The 27,002-nt window shown below is 36.1% G+C and overlaps 1 protein-coding gene across 3 annotated transcripts in view; it reads right to left on the bottom strand.

Annotated features, from left to right (window-relative positions):
* FSTL5 (follistatin like 5) overlaps positions 1–24,524 on the bottom strand; it is an 865,385-nt gene extending 840,861 nt beyond the window's left edge. For all 3 annotated transcript variants that reach the window (XM_003418490.3, XM_010598135.3, XM_003418489.3), the window contains exon 1: positions 24,399–24,524. In XM_003418490.3, coding sequence (XP_003418538.2) covers positions 24,399–24,524 — 126 coding nt within the window. The remainder of the gene's footprint in view (positions 1–24,398) is intronic.
* Between the last annotated feature and the right edge of the window lie 2,478 nt (positions 24,525–27,002).

Below are 27,002 nucleotides of genomic sequence, written 5' to 3' on the forward strand. Positions count from 1 at the left end.
CATAAAGGATAAGGAAAGATGCTATATACACCAAGAGGACATAACCATAATAAATGTACAAGCACCCAATGACAGGCCTCCAAAATACATAAAACGAACTCTAACAGCATCGAAAAGACACATAGACAGTTCCACAGTAATAGTAGGAGACTTCAGTACACCACTTTTGGTGAAGGACGGGCTATCTAGAAAGAAACTCAATAAAGATACAGAAGATCTAAATGACACAATCGACCAACTTGACTTCGTAAATATATGTACATATATACAGAACACTCCACCCAACAGCAGCAAAATATATATTCTTTCCAATACACATGAAACATTATCCAGAATAGACCACATTTTAGGCCACAAAGCAAGCCTTAACAAAATCTAAAACATCAAAATAATGCAAAGCATCTTCTCTAATCATAATGCCATAAAAAAAAGAGTAGAAATCAATAATAGAAAAAGCAAGGAAAAAAAAATCAAGTACATGGAAACTGAACAGGACCTTGCTTAAAAACAACTGGGTAATAAAAGAAATTAAGACTGGAATAAAAAAAAAATCATAGAATTAAGCGAGAATGAGAACACAGCTTACCAAAACCTTTGGGACCCAGCAAAAGCAGTGCTTAGAGGTCGATTTATGGCAACAAACATACACGTTAAAAAAAGAAGAAGGAGCCTAAATCAAATCTTGAACATAAAATTCAAACAGAAAGAGAGCAAAAAAAAAAAGCCCTTGGGCACCAGAAGAAAGAAAATATAAAGATTAGAGCAGAAATAAATGAAATAGAAAACAAAACAACTGAAAGGATCAGCAAGACCAAAAGTTGGTTCCTTGAAAACATCAACAAAATCAAAAAACCACAGTCCAAACTGACATAAAATGGGAGAAGAAGCAAATAACCCAAATATGAAATGAGATGGGTGACATCATAACAGGCCCAAATGAAATAAAAACAATCATAACAGAATACTATAAAAGATTTTGCTTCAACAAATTTAAAAACTGAGAGGAAATGGGCAAATTTTCTAGAAACATAATAAATTAACCTAAACTAACACAAACTGAGATAGAAAAACTAAACAGAACCATATCAAAAGAGATTGAAGTGATAGTAAAAAAAAAAAATCCCCCCAAAACCCCTGGACCAGACAGATTTACTGGAGAATTCTACCAAACTTTTAGAGAGGAGATAACACCAGTACTACTCAAGCTATTTCCAAACCCAAACCCAGTGCCGTTGAGTCAATTCCGTCTCATTGCAACCCTATAGGACAGAGTAGAACTGCCCCATAGAGTTTCCAAGGAGTGCCTGGTGGATTCAAACTGCCGACCCTTTGGTTAGCAGCCAAAGCACTTAACCACTGCGCCACCAGGGTTTCCCAAGCTATTTCAGAACATAGAAAAGGAAGAAGTACTCTGGAGCTCATTCTATGAATACAGTAAACCCTGACACCAAAGCCAGGCAAAGACACCACAAACAAGAAAACTACAGACCAAATTCCCTCATGAACACAGACACAAAAATCCTCAACGAAATTCTAGCCAATATAATCCAACAGCATATGAGAAAAAATAATACATCATGACTAAGTAGGATTCATATCAGGTATGCAGGGATGGTTCAATATTAGAAAATCGATCAATGTAATCCACCACATAAATGAACTAAAAACAAAGAACCAAATTACCTTTATCAATAAACATCAAAAAGGCCTTCGAAACTCATTCCTGATAAAAATTCTCAGCAAAATAGGAAAGAAAGGGAATTCCTCAACATAATAGGGGCATGTATTCAATACCAACAGCCAACATCATTCTAACAGAGAGAGACTAAAGGTACTCTCCTTGAGAACAGAAACCAGACAAGGATGCTCTTTATCACCGCTCTTATTCAAATATTGTGCTGGATGTCCTAGATAGAGCAATAATGCAAGAAAAAGAAATAAAGGGCATCCAAATTGGTAAGGAAGAGGTAAAACTATCCCTAATCACAGATAATATGATTTTATACACATAAAACTCAAAAGAATCCACAAGAAAGCTACTGGGCCTAATAGAAGATTTCAGCAAGGCAGCAGGATACAAAACTAACATACAAAAATCCATTGGATTCCTCTACGCCAACAAACAACTTCAAAAAGGAAATCACCAAATCAACAATGTTTGCAACAGTGCCCAAGAAGACAAAGTGCTTAGGAAAGAATCTAACCAGGGATGTGAAATACCTGTACAAGGAAAACTATAACACTACTGCAAGAAACCCAAAAAGACTTACAAAAATGGAAAAATACACCATGCTCATGTGGATAAGAAGACTCAACACTATGAAAATGTCAATTCTACCCAAAGAAATCTACAAATACAATGCAATTCTGATCCAAATTCCAATAGCATTCTTTAACAAGATGGAGAAAAAAATCATAAACTTTATATGGAAAAGGAAGAGACCTTGGATAAGTAAAGCATCACTGAAGAAGAATAAAGTGAGAGGCTTCACACTACCTGGCTTTAGAACCTATTATATAGCTACGGTAGTCAAAACAGTCTGGTACTGGTACAACAACAGACACATAGACCAAAGGAACAGAATTGAGAATTGAGATGTAAATCCGCCCATCGATGAGCAGTTGATATTAGGCAAAGGGCCAAAGTCTGTTAAATGGGGAAAAGAAAGTCTCTTTAACAAATGGTGCTGGCATAACTGGATATACATCTGCAAAAAAATGAAACAAGACCCATAGCTCAAACCATACAAAAAAAAATAACTCAATGTTGATCAAAGACCTAAATATAAAATCTAAAATGATAAATATCATGGATGAAACAATGGGGAAAACTAGGAGCCCTAATAAAAAAACATGGCATAAATAGTATAGAAACCGTAATTAACAATGCACAACCCCCAGAAGAGAAACTAGATAACTGAGAGCTCATAAAAATTAAACACTTATGCTCATCAAAAGACTTCACCGAAAGAGTAAAAAGAGAACCTACTGATTGGGGAAAAATATTTTGGCTATGACATATCCGCTGAGGGTCTAATCTCTGTTAGATGCCATTGAGTCAGCTCCGACTCATAGCTACCCCACGAACAACAAAAGGAAGTATCACCAGGTGCTGGGCCTTCCGCACAATCATTTCTGTGCTTAAGCGCATTGTGGCAGCCGCTGTGTCAATCCATCTCATTCAAAGTCTTTTTCTTTTTCTCTGACCATCTACTTTACCAAGAATGATGTCCTCCTCCAAGGATTGATCACTCCTGATAATACATCCAGAGTATATGAGATGTAGTCTTGCCATTCTTGCTTCTAAGGAGCATGCAGGTTGTACTTCTTCCAAGACAAATTTGTTTGTTCTTTTGGCAGGCCACAGTATCTTAGCTATCTAGTGCTACTATAACGGAAATACCACAAGTGAATGGCTTTAACAGAGAGAAATTTGTTCTCTCACCGTCTAGTAGGCTAGAAGTCCAAATTCTGGGTGTCAGCTCCAGGGGAAGGCTTTCTCTCTCTGTTGGCTCTGGAGGAAGGTCCTTATCATCAACCTTCCTCTGGACTAGAAGTTTCTCCTCATAGGAACCCAGGGTCCAAAGGGCATGCTCTGCTCCTGGTGCTGCTTTCTTGATGGTATGAGTTCCCCCTCTCTGCTTGCTTTCCTTTTCTTTTTTCTCTTTTTAGAAAAACGGTGGTGCGGGCCACACTCCAGGGAAACTCCCTTTACATTGGATCAAGGATGTGACCTTAGTAAGGGTGTTACAATCCCACCCTAATCCTCTTTAATGTAAAATTACAATCACAAAATGGAGAACCACCACACAATACTGGGAATCATGGCCTAACCAAGTTGACACATATTTTGGGGGGGCACAATTCAATCCATGACACACGGTATATTCAATATTCTCCTCCAACACCATGATTCAAAGGTGTCAACTCTTCTTTGGTCTTCCTTATTCATTGTCCAGCTTTCACATGCATATGAGGCTATTGAAAACACCATAGCTTGGGTCAGGCGCACCTTAGTTTTCAAGGTAACACCTTACTTTTCAACACCTTAAAGAGGTCTTTTACAGCAAATTTGCCCAATGCAATGCATCTTTTGATTTCTTGACTGCTGCTTCCATGGCTGTTGGTTGTGGATCCAAGTAAAATGAAATCCTTCACTACTTCAATATTTTCTGTTTATCACAATGTTGCTTACAAGTCCAGTTGTGAGGGTTTTTCTTTTCTTTGTGTTGAGGTGTAATCCTTACTGAAGTCTGTGGCCTTTGATCTTCATCAGTAAGGGCTTCAAGTCCTCTTTACTTTGAGCAAGCAAGGTTGTATAACATAGATTGTTAATGAGTCTCCCTCAAATCCTGATGCCCCATTCTTCTTCATGTAGTACAGCTTCTCGGATTATTTGCTCAGGATACAGATTGAATGGTAAAAGGATACAACTTTGACGCACACCTTTCCTGACTTTAACTCACGCCGTAGCCCCTTGTTCTGTTTGAATGACTGCCTCTTGATATATGTACAGGTTCCTCATGAGCACAATTAAGTGTTCTGGAATTCCCAATTCTTCCCAAAGTTATCCATAATTTGTTATGATTCACACAGTCAAATGGCTTTGCATAGTCAATAAAACACAGGTAAACATTTTTCTGGTGTTCTCTGCTTTCAGCCAGAATCTATCTGATGTTAGCGGTAATACTCTTGGTTCCATGTTCTCTTCTGAAACAAGCTTGAATTTCTGGCAGTTTCTTGTCAGTATACTGCTGCAGGCACTTTTGAATGATCTTCAGCAAAATTTTACTTTTGTGTGACATTGATGATATTGTTCTATAATTTCCACATTCGGTTAGATTTCCTTTCTTGGGAATACGTACAAATATGGATCTCTTTGAGTTCGCTGTTCAGGTAGCTGTCTTCCAAATTTCATGACAGAAATGAGTGAGAACTTCCAGCACTGCATCTGTTTCTTGAAATATCTCAATTGGTATTCCATTAATTCCTGGAACCTTTTTTTTTCGCCAATGCCTTCAGTGCACCTTGCACTTCTTCCTTCAGTACCATTGATTCCTGATCCTATGCTACCTCCTGAAATGGTTGAACATCGACCAATTGGTCTAATCTCTAAAATCTACAAAATACTTGAATACCTCAAAAGCAAAAAGACAAATAATCCAATTAAAAAATGGGCAAAGAATATGTACAGACACTTTACCAAATAAGACATTCAGGGGAGTGTAGATACCTGCAGAAATGCCTGTGATCATTAATCATCAGAGAAATGCAAATCAAAACTAATGAGATACCATTTTACCCCAGCAATACTGGCACTAATCCAAAAACAAACAAACAAACCAAAAAAAATAACAAATGCTGTAGAGGTTAAGGGGAGATTGGAACTCTTATGCACTACTGGTTCACCATGCGAAATTGAACAGCCACACTCGAAAACCTTATAGCATTTTCTTAAAAAGCTGTGAATATAAATAACATATGATCCAGAAATCCCACTCCTAGGAATATACCCTAGAGAAATAAGAACAATCACACAAATAGACATGTGCACACCCACGTTCATTGCAGCACTGTTCACAATAGAAAAAGATGGAAACATCCTAAATGCCCATCAACAGATGGATGGATAAACAAATTATGGTATATACACACAATGGAATATTATACAAAGATAAAGAAAAATGATGAATCCATGCAACATCTCACAACATGGATGAGTCTGGAGGGCATTATGCTGAGTGAAATAAGTCAGCCCCAAAAGGACAAATATTGTATTAGACCACTACTATAAGAATATCAAGAAAAGGTTTAAATACAGAAAAAAAAAAAATTGATGATTACAAGGGTTGGGAAATCACTAACTAGATAGTAGAAAAATGTCAACCTCAGTGAAGGGAAGGACAACACATAATATAGTGGAAGTCAGCGCAACTGGACCAAAGCAAAAGCATAGACATTTCCTAGACATCCGAACACTTGAAGGGACTGAGTAGCAGGGGCTGCGGGCTGGGAAACACAGTCTTGGGAAACATCTAGGTTAATTAGCATAACATAGTTCATAAAGAAAATGTTCTACATCCCTCTTTTGGTGAGTAGCTTCTGGGTCCTAAATGTTTTCGAGTGGCCATTTAGGATACATCTACTGGTCCCATCCTGTCTGGAGCAAGGGGGAATGAAGAACACTAAAGACACAAGGAAAATATTAGCCCAAAGGACTAAAGTATCACATAAGCCAGAGACACCTCCAGCCTGAAACCAGAAGAACTACATGGTGTCTGGCTACCACCAACAACTACTCTTACAGGGATCACAACAGAGAATCTTGGACAGAGTGAGAGAAAAATGTAGAAAATAATTGAAATTCACAAAAAAAGATCAGACTTACTGGTCTGACAGAGACTTGAATAATCCCCTACACTTTGGCCCCTGGACATTCTGCTAACCCAAAACTGAAACCATTCCTGAAGCCCACTTTTCAGACAATGATTAGACAGACCTATAAAACAAATGATAACACATTAGGAACATGATTCTTAGTTCATTCAATTATACTAGCTCCTGTCCAAAAGCAAGTTGAGAAAGCAGGAAGAGACAAGAACTGGACAAATGGACACAGGAAACCCGGGGTGGAAAGGGGAAGCAAGCTGTCACGTTGTGAGGATCACAACCAATGTCACAAAACAATGTGTGTATAAATTTTTGAATGAGAAATTAACTTGAGCTGTAAACTTTTATCTAAAGCACAATAACTTTAAATAAATAAGAATAGGTCACAGACTGTGTGAAAATATATGAACTACCTGACAAAAAAGTTTTAGATAATTCATATAAGTATGTCCACAGTGATTAACAGAAAGTGAAACAATATAACAAACAATGGGCAACAAATTCGAACAAACACTTCACAGAAAAATATTCGATGGACAGTAAGTAAATGAAAAGCTGTTCTAGGTCACTAAGCTTTGAGGAAATTCTAATTAAAAGTAAAATGTTACCATTACATGTTCTCAAGAATGGCTAAAATTAAAAAAGACTGAAAATATGACAAGAACAAACATTGCTGAGCGTTAAGGATTGAATTGTGTCCTCCAAAAATACGTGTCAACTTGACTAGGCCATGATTCCCAGTGTTGTGTGATTGTCCACCATTTTGTGATCTGATGTGACTATCCTATGTGTTGTAAATCCTAACCTTTTTGATATTAATGAGGCAAGATTAGAAGCAGCATGTTATCTGAACGAAACAAGAATCAGTCTACAAGATTAGGTTGCATCTTGAGTCAATATCTCTTGAGATATAAAAGAGAGAAGCTAGCAAAGAGGAGAGGGACCTCATGCCACCAAGAAAGAAGACCTGAGAGTGGAGTGTGTCTTTGTACCCAGGGTCCCTGTAGTGAGAAGCTCTTAGAGCAGCGGAAGATTGATGACAAAGACCTTTCCCCAGAGCAAACAGAGAGAGAAAACCTTCCCTGCAGATGGTACCCAAGATACCAAGAGTGAAATAATTGAAAATTCCATACACAGCTGTTGCAAATGTAAAATTGTGCAACCACTTAAGAAAAAGTTCTGGAAATTTTTTTATTAAAAAAATAAGCAAAGCTACCTCTGAACCAGCAATCTACCCCTAGGTATTGATCCAATGAAAATGAAAAGAAATTTTCACACAAATACGTGTACAACAATGTTCATAGCAGTTTTATTCATAATAGCCCCAATCAGGAAACAACCTAGGTTTCCATCAGTAGGAAAATTGTGGTATATTCATACGATGGGAAACTATTCAGCAATAAAATGGACTGTACTACTGATAGACAAAATTACCTGGACAGATCCCCACAACATTATTTTGAGTGAAGGATTATACAAATCTGCATATACAGTAAGATCACATTTACATGAAATTTTAGAGCAGACAAAGCTATACCGTGGTGAAAAAGAACACATCGGTGGTGGCCTCAGAGGGAGTCGGTGCAGAGATTGACAGGGAAGGGACATGAGGACGCTCTCCTGGGAAATGATAATATTGTGTATCTTGATACCTCTGTATTTTTTCAATTATTTTCATTCAGTGATTGGTTACACACATACACATTTGTCAAAATGCAGAGGATATGCACTTAAGATTCTGACACTCCATTGTACATAAAATTTATTTCAAAAGAAAACACAAAAATGTTTAACTCTAGCTGATGACATATATGATCAATATTGAGGGGAGAAGAGTTAATGTCTGCAATGTAATTTCAAAGGAATAAAAATAAGATGGATTAATACATAAAATGAGGAATGAATAAATGGACATATATGTGAAAAAACAAGTATACTAAAATGTTTATCTAGGTAACGGTTATTAGTATGTTCACTGTAAAATGCAATTAAATTTTCTATATGCTCTAAAATTTCATAATAAATGTGGGAAAAAATAAAACAAAAGGGATACATAATTCCCTTCAGGAATTTCCTAAACTTTCACAGGATTTTGAGGGTTTTTTTTTTTTTTTTTGATGGGTTAATGTTTATATTACTTCAAAACATATACTTTTTTAAATGTATGTCATTTTTTTTTGGTTTATTTATTTGTGTTTATATTGTAGGAACACATGCTTGTGTTAGGAATTTATAGAAGATTTGTATCGGTCTAATTGGCTAAATACCCTGGGAACTGTATAAACTGGGAAGTAATGTAACTATATTTTTTTGAGATATTATATTATGTGGACTTTCCATCTAATTACTCAGAAACAGGATTTTTTTTTTCAATAATAAAGGTCTTGAAGATATCTGTCATAAAAAGGAAAACTATTTTAAAAAATTGGGAAAGTGAAAAGAGACTCTTAAGAAAAAAACAAAACCATACTGCCAGCATTTTTGATAACATACGTGAACAAATATCTGACAGCCTGTTGAAAAATAGGACTTTATTGTTGAAAGTTTCTATGGATTGGTAGTATAATGATTGACAGCCTGATGTTTGAAGGGGCTATGTGTTTAATCCGCACAGCTGATAAGAGCACAATCACTTTTAGACAATCTGGTGGCTAGTTCAACATCTTAAACTACGTATGATTCTCTTGTACCTAGCTCAGCAAATATATTTAGTCACCCTCATTTATTTTCCTGCAGTCTCCCTCTTCTAAAGCCATATTTGCACTGGCTCTCCCTGAAGGACAGTCTCCTCGTTGCACATTTAAATAAGGTTTCAAATTGTGATTTGAATTCATTTGAGGAGTTTGCTTCACCAATAATTACAGTGCAAATCGAGTTGTGTATTTAAGAAGATGCCAATTAGAATGGATTTGTTTAGTGTCGTGTGTGTATTAGGCACTTAAGATAAATTTGTTGAAATAATGAGTGAATATATTTTTCTTGTTGGCAAAAACTGGACTTGAAGAAAAGTGTTAATTTAAGACAGACAGTGTTGAAAGGAAACAGACTGGTTCTGGAAGACAGGAAAGCTGGATTCTAATCTTAAACTGAACAGTGCCTAGCTACATCACCTTCAACAAAAAAATTTCCCTCTCTGATCCTGTTTTCTCATCTGTATTAGTAAAAACACGATTTGAAAATTTCTACTCTAAGTCTAAAAACCCTAACTCTCAGCTGATATGCATAGCATTTGAGGTAAGAGTGATAACAGTGACTAATATTAAAAGTCATGTCACACTTCGTAACTGTGGCTTATATGTCATAAGTATTTTTTTTTTAACTATTAAACATGCTGAATGTCAAGCTCATAAATTAGGGTAAAAAAAATTAGGATACTTCTTTTAATTTATAATGAAAGATTAAAAAATAACATAATTTACATATTGAAGTAGTGCAGGTAAACACTAGTTTTCTAGTACATTAATGTTAGTGACTAGATACATATCACATTTTTACTTTATTCACTTTTGTTAACTCATAAACTTTTTTCCTACTCCTACATATTTACAGTATCCACACTGAAACCTGTTGAAACAACATACATGTATGTTTATTATATATATAGCATGTATAAAGTTATATATACATATAATAATAATATATTTTATTGATTGAAGAGGAGGAAGCATAATATGTTTAATTAATATAAATTTAAGTATACTAATAGTTTGATTTCCTACACATATTATCTCAGCACTATCCACAAAAATAGTGAAAAAGGACTAGTTATAAAAATAAGAAAGATTTAAAAGTCAATCATAAGAAAATAAATAGTAATTATAAGTCTATTTAACTACACCTATTCTCATAATGGAAACCCTGGTGGCACAATGGTTAAGAGCTGTGGCTGCTAACCAAAAGGTTGGCATGGTGACTAAGATTATATGTCAGCTTCACCATTTTCAGTGTGTATATGTGGTCACTCTGATGCTTGAATCTGTTGCAAGTAGCCAATGAGTTGAAAGGAAGTTTCCTTGGGGGTGTGGCCTGCATCCAAATATAAGCAGATGTTCTGCCTTTTTTGAATCCCTTGCTGCATCCTGTTCACTTGATCTCTGACTCTTGGGACTTGAGATATCAGCTTATCTGTAAACCTTGGAATTCGTAGATATTCACAGCCTGAGAGCAGGGGTCCTGATCTCTGACCTGCCAATCTTGAGTTTGCCAGCCCCAGCAGCTTCGTGAATTGAGAGACGCCTCTATCCTGATACATGGACTTAGATTGTTTCAGCCTCTACAATCACATGAGTGTCTCCTTGATATAAATTTCTTTCTATATATTTATACACTTTACTGGTTTTGCTTCCCTAGAGAACCCAGCCTAAGACAATCAGCAGCTCGTTAGCAGAATCCAAAACATTGAAATGTTACAAAGCATCTTCTCTGACCATAAGGCAATAAAAGTGGAAATGTATAACAGGAAAAGCAGGGAAAAGAAATCAAACACTTGGAAACTGAACAATACCCTGCTCAGAAAAGACTGGATTATAGAAGACATTAAGAATGGAATAAAGAAATTCATACAATCCAATGAAAATGAAAGCGCTTCCTATCAGAACCTTTGGGGCACAGCAAAAGCGGTGCTCAAAGACCAAATTATATCAATAAATGAACACATACAAAAAGAAGAAAGGACCAAAATCAAAGAATTATCCCTAAAACTTGAACAAATAGCAAGAGAGCAACAAAAGAAACCCACAGGCACCAGAAGAAAAAGAATTATAAAAATTAGAGCTGAACTAAATGAAATAGAAAACAGAAAAACAATTGAAAGAATTAACAAGGCCAAAAGATGTTTTTTTGAAAAATCAACAAAATTGATAAACCACTGGTCAAAATGACAAAACAAAAACAGGCGAAGAAGCAAATAACCTGAATAAGAAATGAGGCGGACGATATTACAACAGACCCAACTGAAATTAAAAGAATCATATCAGATTACTATGACAAATTGTACTCTAACAAATGTGAAAACCTAGAAGAAATGGATGAGTTCCTAGAAAAACACTACCTACCTAAACTAACACAAACAGAGGTAGAACAACTAAATAGACCCGTAACGGAAGAAGAGATTGAAACGGTAATCGAAAAACTTCCAACAAAAAAAAGCCCTGGTCAGGACAGCTTCACTGCAGAGTGCTACCGAACTTTTGGAGAAGAGTTAACACCACTACTACTAAAGGTATTTCAGAGCATAGAAAAGGACTGAATACTACCAAATTCATTCTATGAAGCCACCGTATCCCTGATACCAAAACTAGGTAAAGACACCACAAGAAAAGAAAATTATAGACCTATATCCCTCATGAACATAGATGCAAAAATCCTCAACAAAATTCTAGCCAATAGAATTCAACAATATATCAAAAAAATAATTTGCCATGACCAAGTGGGATTCATACCAGGTATGCAGGAATGGTTCAACATTAGGAAAATAATTAATATAATCCACCACATAAATAAAACAAAAGACAAGAATCACATGATTTTATCAATTGATGCAGAAAAAGCATTTGACAAAGTTCAACACTCATTCAGGATAAAAACTCTCAGCAAAATAGGAATAGAAGAAAAATTCCTCAACATAATAAAGGGCATTTAACAAAGTCAACAGCCAACATCACCCTAAATGGAAAGAGCCTGAAAGCATTCCCACTGAGATCCAGAAACAGATAAGGCTGCCGTTTATCACCACTCTTATTCAACATTGTGCTAGAGGGCCTAGCCAGAGCAATTAGGCTAGATAAAGAAATAAAGGGCATCCAGATTGGCAAGGAAGAAGTAAAAGTATCTCTATTTGCAGGTGACATAATCTTATACACAGAAAACCCTAAGGAATCCTCCAGAAAACTACTGAAACTAATGGAAGAGTTCAGCAGAGTATCGGGGTACAACGTAAACATACAAAAATCAGTTGGATTCCTCTACACCAACAAAAAGAACATTGAAGAGGAAATCACCAAATCAATGCCATTTACAGTAGCTCCCAAGAAGATAAAATACTTAGGAATAAATCTTACCAGAGATGTGAAAGACTTATACAAAGAAAACTACAGTACACTTCTGCAAGAAACCAGAGACTTAAGTAAGTGGCAAAACGTACCTTGCTCATGGATAGGAAGACTTAACATTATAAAAATATCTATTCTACCAAAAGCGATCTATACGTTTAATGCAATTCTGATCCAAATCCCAACGAAATTCTTTAATGAGATGGAGAAACAAATCACCAACTTCATATAGAAGGGAAAGAGGCCCCAGATAAATAAGGCATTACTAAAATAGAAGAACAAAGTGGGAGGCCTTACTTTACCTGATTTAAGAACCTATTATGCCGCCACAGTCTTCAAAACAGCCTGGTACTGGTATAGCAGATACATAGACCAATGGAACAGAGTTGAGAACCCAGACATAAATCCATCCACATATGAGCAGTTGATATTTGACAAAGGCCCCAAAACAGTTAAATTGGGAAGACAGTCTTTTTAACACATGGTGCTGGCATAACTGGATATCCATCTGCAAAAAAATGTAACAAGACCCATACCTCACTCCATGCACAAAAATGAGCTCAAAATGGATCAAAGACCTAAATATAAAACCTGAAACGATAAAGATTATGGAAGAAAACATAGGGACAATATTAGGAGCCCTAATACGTGGCATAAACAGTATACAAAACATTGTTAAGAATGCAGAAGAAAAACTAGATAACTGGGAGTTCCTAAAAATCAAACACCTATGCTCATCCAAAGACTCTACCAAGAGAGTAAAGGACTACCTACAGGCTGGGAAAAAATTTTTAGCTATGCCATTTCTGATCAGCATCTGATCTCTAAAATCTACATGATATTGCAAAAACTCAACTACAAAGAGACAAATAACCCTATTAAAAAATGGGCAAAAGATATGAATAAACGCTTCACTAAAGAAGACATTCAGGTAGCTAACAGATACATGAGGAAATGTTCATGATCATTAGCCATTAGAGAAATGCAGATCAAAACTACAATGAGATTTCATCTCACTCCAACAATGCTGGCATTAATCCAAAAACACAAAATAATAAATGTTGGAAAGGCTGTGGAGAGATTGGAACACTTCTACACTGCTGGTGGGAAGGTCAAATGGTACAACCACTTTGGAAATCGATTTGGTGCTTCCTTAAAAAGCTAGAAATAGAACTACCATATGATCCAGGAATCCCACTCCTCAGAATATAACCTAGAGAAATAAGAGCCTTTATATGAACAGATATATGCATACACATGTTTATTGCAGCACTGTTTACAATAGCAAAAAGATGGAAGCAACCAAGGTGCCCATCAATGGATGAATGGATAAATAAATTATGGTATATTCACACAATGGAATACTGCGCATCGATAAAGAACAGTGACGAATCTGTGAAACATTTCATAACATGGAGGAACCTGGAAGGCATTATGCTGAGTGAAATTAGTTGCAAAGGACAAATATTGTATAAGACCAACATTATAAGAACTTTAGAAATAGTTTAAACTGAGAAGAAAACACTCTTTTGTGGAATGAGAGGAGGGAGGGAGGGTGGGAGAGGGGTATTCACTAATTAGATGGTAGATAAGAACTACTTTAGGTGAAAGGAAAGACAGCACACAATACAGGGAGGGCCAGCACAACTGGACTAAACCAAAAGCAAAGAAGTTTCCTAAATAAATTGAATGCTTCAAAGGTCAGCAGAGCAAGGGCGGGGGTTTGGGGACTATGGCTTCAGTGGACATCTAAGTCAATTGGCAAAATAAATTCTATTAAGAAAACATTCTGCATCCCACTTTGAAGAGTGGTATCTGAGGTCTTAAAGGCTCTCAAGCAGCCAACTAAGATGCATCAATTGGCCTCAACCCACCTGGATCAAAGGAGAATGAAGAACACCAAGGACACGAGGTAATTACAAGCCCAAGAAACAGAAAGGGCCATATGAAGCAGAGACTGCATCATCCTGAGACCAGAAGAACTAGATGGTACCCGATTATAACTGATGACTGCCCTGACAGGGAACACAGCAGAGAACCCCTGAGGGAGCAGGAGAGCAGTGGGATGCAGACCCCAAATTCTCATAAAAAGACCAGACTTAATGGTCTGACTGAGACTGGAAAGACCCCAGTGGTCATGGCCCCCAGACCTTCTGTTGGCTCAGGACAGGAACCATTCCCGAAGCCAACTCTTCAGACATGGATTGGACCAGACAATGGGTTGGAGAGGGTTGCTGGTGAGGAGTGAGCTTCTTGGATCAGGTGGACACTTGAGACTATGTTGGCATCTCCTTCCTGGAGGGTAGATGAGAGGGTAGAGGGATTTAGAAGCTGGCGAAATGGACAGGAAAAGAGAGAGTGGATGGAGAGAGCGGGCTGTCTCTTTATGGGGAGTGTAATTGGGAGTATGTAGCAAGGTGTATATAATGTTTTTATGTGAGAGACTGACTTGATTTGTAAACTTTCACTTAAAGCACAATAAAAATTACAAAAAAAAAAAAAAAGACAGTTGGCAGTTTGAATCCAGCAGGCAGTCCTTGGAAACCCTATGGGGCAGTTCTCCTCTGTCCTATTGGGTTGCTATGAGTTGGAATCAACTGGACAGCAACAGGTTTTTTTATTCACATAATTTGATTTTTTAACCAGTAAAAGGCTGAATGGCTGCTCCTGAAAAGAAGGGTAAAGCTATATGCATTTGTTTCTTTTCCAATTATCAAGATAATACTTACTAAAATATGCAAAGAGGTGGAGTTTACACCTGCATAAGGTATGTTATAGAAGAAGACACATGAGTTTAAGAAACTTGGATCTGTTACATAGACAAAGGGGGACATTGCCTTCCCTTTGGTCTGAACAGAGATACTGTGGGGGTAAAAGAGGGCACTTTATCTCTGGTCACTTGAAAATTCCTCTTCAGGTGGCAGACAACATAGTACATTCTTAAAGCTGCTTCATAAGTGGGATTCTCTAAAATTGTAGACAAGCATGGCTCCAAGATGCTATACAAATTTAACTTTATTTGATTACTTTGGCATATTTGCAGTGAATAGACATAAATATAATGCTAATGCATCTTTTTTATATATATTTAAAAACTTCAAATTTTAAAAAGGAAAACTGCTATTTTTTTTTTCAAGTTACAGCTACTCTTAAAGCTTTAAGCAATATATGTTAATGCTAGGTCACAGAGGTATAAAGGAGCATTTTTGTTTGTTTGTTTTTTGCATACCACCTTACATATCTGTTACTATTGCTTTGAGAGCTCTTTCTCAAAGAGATCAAAAGACAATTTTCTGTAGTAGGTTCTTATCTTGAGAATTTTTAAAAGATAGATGTTTTCCTTTATTTACTTGCATTTATAAAGCAAAGTGATTCAGTCCACTGCATACCAATTTTCCCCAGAATGTCAAATGTGTCCTAGTCTGAAGGAGTAAACATGCTAGCAACACACCCAAAAGTCATTTTTTTTTTTTTTTTATCACTTAGTTCTTGAAAGGACTCTTAACCAGGTAAAAAGCAGGATGAAGCTATAAGCAAGTAGTTGGCCTTATGCAGATTTATTTATTTAATGGCAATTCTGACATCTTGTGGTGCTCCCAGTATGTGTTGGAAGAAAATTCTCCATTGGTCACTAATGTTACTGAACATCTTCTAAAGCAAAGAGAGTGACTGCCCTTTGCTCTTGACTATCTGTTACACAACGACAAAAATCTGTTCAAGGATGTTTATAAAGCAAACCACCTTAAAACATAGAGATGATGTCTCCCACTGGAGCAAAGGGTAAATGACCTTACAGCCTCGGAAGATATAGACATTATCTCTTCACAGGAGAGACAAGCCATACTTACTGTCCGCAATAATGTCTCCCTCTAGAGCAAAGAGCAGGCATGCTTATGTCTTTAAAGTGTTAAAAGCAAATATGACACCTTGAAGACTAAAGTGCACCTGACCCAAGTCATGGTATTTCCAACTGCCTCACATGCATATGAAAGCTGGACAACGAATAAGGAAGATCAAAAAATAACTGATGCCTTTGAATTATGGTGTTGGTGAAGAATATTGAATATACCATGGACTGCCAGAAGAACAAACATATCTGTTTTGGAAGAAGTGCAGCCAGAATGCGCCTTAAAAACAAGGATGGTGAGACCTCATCTCACATACTTTGGACATGTTATCGGAAGAGACCAGTTTCTTGAAAAAGACTTTGTACTTGGTAGAGAATCAGCAAAAAAGAGGAGGACCCTCAATGTGATGGGTTGACACAGTGGCTACAACAATGTCCTCAAGCATAGCAATTATTGTGAGGATGGTACAGAACTGGGCAGTGTCTCCTGTTGTACATAGGGTCTCTATAAGTAAGAATTGACTCGACAGCACCTAAAACAACAATGGCAACAAATGTCTTCCTCCAGAACAAACAGCAAGCATGCTTACTATCCGTATACAGATCCAAGTTTCTTAAAGGCATGAGTCTTCTCATGTAACATAAGTATGACTTAGGCAGGTGTGAACTAGTCCCCTTTGCATTGCCCTGTAGAAATTTGGCTCAGAAAATGAACACAGATACTCAAATTCTAGCTATTGCTATTGCATGAGCTATAAATTGTCCTTTGTCTCTGACCCATGAGCCTCATGTCTTTTGTCAATATTCATAAAACTGTGAGAGACGAACTTATTAATTTGCAAGGAGGGTAAAAGCTCAGACCTTTCACAGTTCTTGACAGTATGCAGGGTTACTTACTGAGGCAAAGTTTACTCATAGATTTCATTGCCCCACCAGTGTTTGGAAGGTAAAAAGAGAGGGAGAAACTCAGAGTACCTCTTCTCAACAGAGTCATCGTTAAAATACAGATTCTCTTAAGACATGTAGGATAAGAAGTGCATAACATCAAGAAAGATAAATATCACACCAAGAAATACAGTATCAATTCAAGTGAAACCAACTTTAATTAAAAGCGTTTTCTAAACATTACTGCCTTTTGATTTCTGCCTAACCTATTGCTGTCCAGTCAATTCTGACTCATAGTGACCCTATAGGACAGAGTAGAACTGCCCCACAGGGTTTCCAAGGCTGTAATCTTTACAGAAGCAGACTGCCACATCTTTCTCCCACAGAGCAGCTGGTGAGTTTGAACTGCCAGCTTTTCCATTAGCAGCCCAAGCGCTTAATCTCCTAAAAGACTGAGAAAGCAGTTTTGCGAAAGCTCATCAGATTTCTTAGATGTGTTCCTTCTAGTTATAAAGAATAGGGAACTATTACATGCATGTTGATTTTGTTAACCTAAGACTTCATTTTTAAAACTATTCTGCAATAATTCTCACATAGGCAGCAAAGAAGGGGAGGATATCAGTAAATACTTGATTGATTGCATTGCTCAGAAAAAAATAATTCAAATATCATGTTTTGTATTTTTCAAACAATTCATTTCATTAGAAAAATTTTTATGTGTATTAATAGTATATAGACTTCAGGCTATGGAATATATGGAATAAATATATCAAGCTATATGTATTAATAATATATTCCTTAGCCCATAAGTCATTAATTTCTTAACCATAGCTCCTTTTGACTCCTCAGCCCCAGCATTTTTGCTCTCAGACAGTGGTCCAGATTGCTTCCTGTCCTTTGCAATATACATTAACATTTTAAAGGGTCTTCCCTTGAACTTACTGTAACCAGTCAAATATTTCAAATGGAATGGCACAATTCTTCCCCTGTCAGGAAATAAGGCTCCTGGATTTGCCTGAAGGCTCACAGCCTCTAAGCAGTCATGGGTTTGATGTTTTGTTTAATGTTTGGCTCATTCCCTAGGTTTCTTTTCTGCCACTCTTCACTGAGCCACATCTATCATTTTTTTAATACAAAAGCTAAGAAAAAAAAAAATCACCTTCCACAAATGCTTCCTTTCAATTATATCATATTACTACAGGGCAGTAGTGGAACAACTACTGTGGGGCAGTATAGAACTAGTCTTATAGGGTCTCTTTATAAGTCAGAATTGAATTAACTACAGAAAATGAGTTTGGTTTTGATTTTTACCACAGTGCATAGCAACACTCTCCAGAATTATTGTGTTATGTAAACTGTTTGGCCCATTTTCACAATAACTACCGGACCCACATATGGTAACATTTTGATTTAGGAATTAAACCTATTTAGATTTACAGGAGCAGTCTGTCCTAGTGAACTGCACTTGGTGTTCTCTGATAACATTGACATACAAGCATTTTAAGGACTCTAAGTTGGTCCCCCTAAATATATTCAGAGAATATCCTTGTTGTTGTTATGACTGCTGCACACCTACTGCCCTTATAACATCTTTCCTCAAGCCTGACTCTATCTTCATCAGCAAACAATGCACCAGTGTGACGAGGGCTGTAGGTAAGAAGACAGGTAAGGTAAGGTACTGACTCTCAGTGGGTTTATAATCAACCAATTAGGGTACTTCTTAAGATGACAAAATAGAATACATACACATTACAAGGTTATATGTAAAGTGGGTGGTTAGATTACAACCCAGCAAGAAGTAAAGAGAAGAAATAAATAATGGGAAAAGAGAGTAAGAAAAGGCCAAGAGTGGAAATAAAAAGACAAAGGAGAACAGTATTTGTGGTTAGATGATGTGGGTTTAAGTCCCAGTCTTAAGTCTTTATTGTGAGGGCAGGCTAGGGTTTTACTGTGAAAACAAACAACCCCCAAATCTCAGTGGTTCAGATCAACTCATTTTACATTCCAAGACAATTACTCATGGTCAGGTTATTTTACCCATTATAGTCATTTAGACAGTTGGGATGATTAAGCAGCCACCACCTTGAAGAGATGCTCTTTGCATGCAAGAGAAAGAAGAGCACTCTGAGAAATTTTACAGTTGTATTTAAATATTCAGCGCAGATGCATTTCATGACACATGTTCATAACTCGGCCCCATCTAGATGCATGACCCCATCTAACCACAAAGGTAGAAGTAATTCTACCTCACTGCCATGCAATCAGAATAGGAAAGAACAAAAATATGTGGCACACAGAACAAATTACTAAAAGCATTTGTTTTATAACTTGCACTAAATTATTTAATCTCTGCATATCCAGTCCTTAATTCCACTTCCTAATATCCTAGCTGGGGAAAAGTAAACATTCACTAAAATATTTGTGAACCTAATTTGTTAACTGTAAAATAGAGATAAAGCCACTTACCATATGAAAATGTTCATATAATTAAATGACCCTGTGGGGTAAAGAATTTAAATTTACCCAGAGTAATATTGTTCTATTTCCTTGGTTCCTGAGAGGTAACCCTTGGAATTTCATGAGTAGTTGAGCTGCCTCAGTTATCTATAGGTTTGTAGACCACACTTGAGAGTTTATGGTAATTAAGATGACTCTTGAGTGGAGACTGGCAAGGCCAGAAAGGTCATCATGTGGCCCACTAACCTCAGGGAAGAGGGTTTGATTCATGCCTATGGAATGAGGCCACAATGAAATATTTGGACATTGAAGCTACAAAGGACTTCCTGGTGGTAAAAAGTTTCTATGTGCTTGGAAGAGTAGTATGTCCCTATTGGAGACATGGAAGCTTCACACTGGGGACTCTTACAGGCCTCTCCTTATACATTTCTTCATTTATATCTTTTTTGCTGGCATAAAACTGAAATTTAAATTTAGCGCTTTCCATGAGTTCTGTGACTCATTCCAGCAAATTATCAAATCAGAGAGAGTAGTGGGTCAGAAGTAAATGGGGCCTGGGAACCTCGGGCTAAAGGGAACACCTGATTTTTAAGACACCATGTGAGAGGTGATGGAGCCTGGGGAGCTCGCTGAGCTTGTGCCTGACATCCTGAAGGGCAATGGGAAAACTACAAATTTGTAGCCAGCAGTTCAGAAGTGACAGCAGCCCTGGGGACTTTCGAACTTGCAGCTGACATCTGAAGTCTTGGGAAGTCTGGAGGACTGTGTCCTTTAACTTATGTGCTCTGACCTAGCACCAGGTGGTTAGGTTCAGAGGAAGAAGGAATGCATGAGCAGTGAGAACAGAAGTACAAAGTGAGGATTCTGATTTATGTTGATGATTATTACCCACACAGATCCGATGTATAGAATAAGGTTAAAAGAGTATTTGGTATATAGTAAACGCCTGGAGACACAGTTAATTCTATTTCTTTATGGGCTTCTCCAAGTACTCCAATTCTGGAAATGGCTCAGTACCTAGGAAACTTCAGGGAACCTTCTCACAAATACACAAAGCAATCAATAATGACTACATTATGATCAACGCCCAGATTCATGGCCACACACCAGCAAAGAGAAGGTGACTACTGCTTCTCTCCAAGTCTTCTTTGGCACTTTGGCCTAAACCAAAGCTACAGAAAACTTTAGAAAACCTTCATTTCAGTCCAGCCAAGACATGGATATAGAGAAATTCTGGTTGTGTGTATGGGGGACGGGAGGGTCAGTCTGAATGTACGTTAGATGCTTTTCCTTGAGATCAATGTCAAGTTACTGCCATTGACGTCTTTATTTTTTTCAGGGCCTTTTTCCCCCATCTCTCATCTACCTTTGCTTTTAGCTGTCCTTTACTGATAACTCTAATTATGCTTTTTGCTCTGGCTTCTTCTTGGAAAAATTGCTTTATATCTTTGGGTTTTAATTGTGCGTTTGGATAAACAAAATAATACTCCCTACATTCCTAGATAGGTTGAATTACAACAATTAAGGAAAATGAAAGCACAATATAAGTATGGAATGTTTAAATAAAAAATAAATGAAGCACTTTTGGAATTAAGATTTGATAATTATTTTTTGTTTTTTATCATTCCTAGAGTACTAATGAATTCCTACATCTGATGCTCCATAAATGCTTATTGAATAAACATATTGGGTGAAACCAGGATCAGTTCCCTCAGACATATCTCTGTAAATTATAATTAAAATTTCTAAGATTAGCATGATGTATTTATTTGTTACTCACTGTTATCCTGAAGTGTAGACAAATAAATATTCCATATCATTTATTCAAACATGTAGCTGCAAACTTGATATAAATATAGTATATATATTTCTATATTTATACATAAAACATTTTTCTGTAATCTGATAAAAGTCTCTAATTTATTTCTTTCTCCCTGAATAGGATTCATTATACAGTTGGCACTCTAATAATTGTTAAAAATGTGTTCTATACATATACTAGTTAATATTCAGTGTATGGATACTTTTTCTAAGGAAAAAAATGTGGAAATTGGCTAATCAAAACTCAAGTTCTATTGAACTTATTATTGGTTTTATAATTTCCTATTAGTCAATAACTAATATGGATATTAGTGAAATCTGATCTACAAGAAGTTCGCATTGTGTATTCTCTCAGTCTTATGAAAATATAGGCATTTCTACTCTTTGAAATCTAAGTAAAACTACATAAAAAGGTTAAAAACAACAACAGATGAGAGGAAATTATGCAATTCTATCAACATATATGTATATATACTCATTTAAAAATTTTTATTAAGTATTGCTATGTTGATTTTATTCTGATAACATCATTGGAAAGTATAAAATTTAGATATTCAATTTATCATAGAAATTTAAATAATTAAATATGTTTCATCTTGTTTTTATCTATATTCTAGACAGATGAATAAGGAATTCACATCCTAACGAAATGAAACGGCCAATAAACCAATAAGTAAGTGAAATAGATATCTTGTCATTGGTCATGGACTATGTAGATTAAAAAAGCAAGGGAAAAGTGGGGATACGGAGTGTCTGTGGGTGTTCCATATTCACTCATGGTTTGGGAAGGTATCCCCAATAAATGGAAATATGACCCTAATGAGAATAGAGGTCAGCAGAAAAAAGATGATCAAGGATCCCTGGGGTAGTGACTGACAAAAGGAAATATAAAGGCTATAATGAGATTGTCTTCAAGGTCTCAGAGCAGGTACCTGTAGGTTGATAGTGAGTGGAAAGTGTCTGATGGAATTCTTGACCAGGCTTGGATAATTCAGAGTACTTCTTACTTTCTGTCAAATACACACTTTCAAACACAAACACACACACACATGCACACACAACCCCTAAGTCTCACCAAATGTCTTTTATAGCTTCATCTTACTTCTGTATCAAGCAGTTTAAAAATTTAGTATTACCATAAAAATCTTTTGTCTCCTGGGTGTTTAAATACCAATGATTAGGTATTATTTATAGATGAAGACTTATAGAGGTGGAAAAAAGTAGGAGTGACTTGATTAGTTTAATGGTGACAGTGTTTCTAAAACTCCTTTGTTGTTTTTTTCTTTAAACATTTATTAAATCTCACAGCAACATATGACAAGTAGTTTATCTTTAACATTCAACTTTAATTCAAAATGAGTTATTTATAAATCTACACAAACACATATAAACCTATAGTACTATATTTATTTTGCAGGGGAACAATCAGAAAAGCACTGTCACGTATGCTAGCATCATTTTTCTGTGACCAATTCAATTAAACCATATGTGCTATGTTCGCAGCACTGGGGCTGAATGGATGAGAAGTGAAGTTCCTGACCTCAAGACAGTTACAACTTGGAGCAGAGAAACTGTACAAAATCAGCCTTCACAAGATATGTAACTTTATGGGCTGAAAGTTTATATTAAATATGTTTGATGAGAGCATTCATAAAGGAATTATTATTTCCATTCTTTGGGTGGGGATAAAACTGAACAACAGTTCATGAGATAGAGGTTAAAAGTACAGGCCTGTTCACCAACTGCCTTCACACAGATCTGAACGCTTAGTAACTTATTTAGTTCTACATGCCACTGAATCTTTACAATTATTTCTGATATTGAAGTTTTTTTTCACTTTTTATTTTTCTTTTTCCGCCTATCAAGTCTATCCCTCATGTTAGTTCTAGCTAATTATATTTAGTATACATGAGCATTAATATAATCCCTTAAATTTTCTGTACAATGAAAATAAGGATGTCTCTGTAGAATTGCTTTCAAGATTAAATAAAATAATACATTTGAAAGCTAGACTGTGTCCAAAACATAAAAGTTCTCAATAAATGTTATTTTATCAAAATATTATGATATTTATGAAAGAATCTTAGCAAAATATATGCAAGAAAAATGTCAATAAACACTTTCATTGCATATATTGCTTGTAAGAGAGAAAATCAGTTTACTGTATTTATGATTTCAGTATGTATCTTTTAAAGACAGTTATCAAAATAAATTTTACAAATATATACTATTTTTCTCCCATAATTAGCATGCCATTTTTTTGTTTTTTTACTTTCTCTGAGAGCCAAAATGTATCATAAATTTTTGATTTAGTAAAACAGTTCTTCAGTGTATTATTTGCAGTATAATAATGAACTACTACTAAATAAAAGCACTAGCTTAATTTATTATTATTTTTTCTCCCCAATTTACATGTATCTTATACTTGAACATCAATTAACTTTGAAATTGGGACTATTTAACATGAGGAAGTAAAGTATTTGCCCAGCATTAGACAACTCAAAGTTATTTATTTTTTTGATAAAAGTAAACTTACTAATGATAAAAAGAAAAATTAATCATTTTCTAACCTATGTCTACATACAGCATAGACTTTTTTTCTATATTTCATGGCAAATTCCAAAATAATGTTTTTTTGATCTAAAATTTTCTAAATTTAAGAGTAATATGGAAATAACACATGGTCAAATAGATTTTAACATTTTTACTTATTTTTATAAATACACTACTATTGCTCATGTAAATTTTAAAAATCTATTTAATAAATGGGCCATATCTATACTTTGTCAAGAAATTTCCAAAATTCCAACTATTTTGTGTTTTAAAATGTACATTTATTCTTAATATAGAATCCACTGAAAACTCTTAAGTGGATGATCAACCAGACAATGTGAAGCTTAGTTCATTTGTGCTACATATTTTGAGCAGATTCAGAATGTTGCCTGTACCTTGTGCCGCAATCTTACTAGAGGCTGATAGGATTTAAGAACATATCCTGCTTCTTTGGGTGGCCTTCCTTCCGATTCCAGAAAAATGAACCCAAGAACCAAGACTGCTGACCAGCACTTAAACATCCTTGTTGCTTTTAACCTGTCAAAATAAAAATTATAAATGATCAGGGAAAATGTGTTATATGTTGAAGAAAGTAATCAAGACATCTTCAATAGCACATAAAAACCTCCACAGATATAATCAAAACTTGATACCAATTGCCAACTTTATTATATTATTTAAGCATCTCCAAATACTGAATATTCCCTTGATCATATAAAATTTTTGCAGTTTCATTCAGATGAAGGAATAAAAGCACAGATAAAAAATGTATTGGAAGACAGAAAGGGCCACAGGAACCAGAGACCTACATCATCCTGAGACTAGAAGAACTAGTTGGTGCCTGGCCACAATCGATGACATCCCTGAGAGGGAGCACAACAGAGAACTCCTGAGGGAACAGGAGATCAGTGGGATGCAGACCCCAGATTCTCATAAAAAGATCATACTTAATGGTCTGACTGAGACTGGAGGAATCCAGGCGGCCATGCTCCCGAGACCTTCTGTCGGCACAGGACAGGAACCATCCCCGAAGACAACTCATCAGACATGAAAGGGAGAGAGATGCTGATGAAGAGTGAGCTAATTATATCAGATGGACACTTGAGAGTGTGTTGGCAGCTCTTGTCTGGAGGGGGGATGGGAGGATAGAAAGAGAGGGAAGCTGGCAAAATTGTCACGAAAGGAGAGACTGAAAGGGCTGACTCAATAGGGGGAGAGCAAGTGGGAGTACGGAGTAAGATGTATGTAAACTTATATGTGACAGACTGATTGGATTTGTAAACGTTCACTTGAAGCTTAATAAAAGTTAATAAAAAAATGTATTGAAGAAAAAATTATAAAGACATTTAATTATAAATGTTGAAAGAAAACAAAAAAATAATCTACTGATAAATTTCTAAGCATCCATAGTGAACACAGCTATCAGGGTATTTATACAGCTTGAACTCCTCTTACAATACAGTTGATAAATTATGTTGACCAAAATGATAGCTATAATACTAATCTGGTAAAGACTGATAAGAGATTAACAAGACAGTCTTCCAGGTGGAGACTTAGTAAATAAACAGACTGAAATAGAACATGAGTTGGAATCGACTCGACGGCAGTGGGTTTGGTTTTTTTGGATTGAAATACAACAGATTGTGTCTTTAATGTTTTTATCCCCCTAGTATTTGATAGGGCCTTTCCTAGAATAGGAGCCCTGGTGGTGCAGTGGTTAAGAGCTCAGTTGCTAACCAAAAGATTGGCAGTTCAAATCCACCAGCTGCTCCTTTGGAAACCCTATGGGGTAGTTCTACTCCGTTGTATAGGATCCCTATGAGTTAGAATCGAGGTGACAGCAAAAGGTTTGTTTTTGTTTCTTTTGCTTTGGTTTCCTAGAATACTAATGTACAAATAGTTTGTAGTAAAAGCCTATGACTTTTTCTGCTGCTTGATGTTTTGAGATATACCAGAGAATTTGTAAAATAGCATAGACTTATCATGTAAACATCGCCTTCTTCAAAGCAAACAAGTGTATGCTTTGATTTCAGCTACATTCCACTTCAGCAATTTCACCAAAAAATCGCCTTGCCTATTGTGAAAATAGAGGGGGTTGTGCTATTCTGTCAACTCCAACCTCTATGTCTAACTTCTTGAGAACCTTAATTAACTCACTAACCCTGCTCTTTGGTGTATTTTTAAAGTCCCTCTCTTAACTGTTTTCTTGTATCTTTAAGCAAACAAAACAAAAACAAAAACACCAAAACCCGTTGCTGTTGAGTTGATTCTGATTCATAGCGACCCTAAAGAGCAGAACGGCCCTTTAGGTTTTCCAAGGAGTGGCTGGTGGATTCAAACTGCTGACCTTTTTGTTAGTAGCCACATGCTTCACCACTACACAACCGGGGTTCCAAACATGCTCTACTCACACATATTTTAAGGTAATCTATCTTTCCTCTACTTTCTGAACTTTTTGAAAGAGTTGTATCATTGGATCTTAATACACTTCATTCATGCTTAATACACTTTATTCATCCTTCAGCTCCCATTAGTTCATAAAACTTTTAACACTCTTATGGATAACCAATGTCATGAAATTCAATGGACATTTCTAACCCCATTCTTATTAGATATCTATTGGCTCTTACTCTCTTTCAAGAAATTCTCATTTTACATCGCGCCTATGAAACATCTCTCTTCTGTTTCTACAAAATTTCTGGCTACTCCTTCTCTGTCCTTTTTCAAGTTTATCCTCCTCCATTACTTAATATGGTACATAAATATGGTAGTTTATCAAATCTCATTGCTAGCCACTTATGACTCCATGCACTCAGCCTACATTATCTCAACAAAGTCTATGGTTTTAATTATGAATATTTCTTTTCTTCCAATCTTCAAATCAGTATAACTAGCCTACTCAACAGCTACACCTTGATGATTCAAAATCAACCCCTCACTGTGTGAATACTTCCGAATAAAGCCATGATCTCCCAGATTTTCATCCATCCATTTACCCA

Source organism: Loxodonta africana, chromosome 13 (genome assembly GCF_030014295.1).
Source record: "Loxodonta africana isolate mLoxAfr1 chromosome 13, mLoxAfr1.hap2, whole genome shotgun sequence".
Classification (NCBI taxonomy): Eukaryota; Metazoa; Chordata; class Mammalia; order Proboscidea; family Elephantidae; genus Loxodonta; species Loxodonta africana.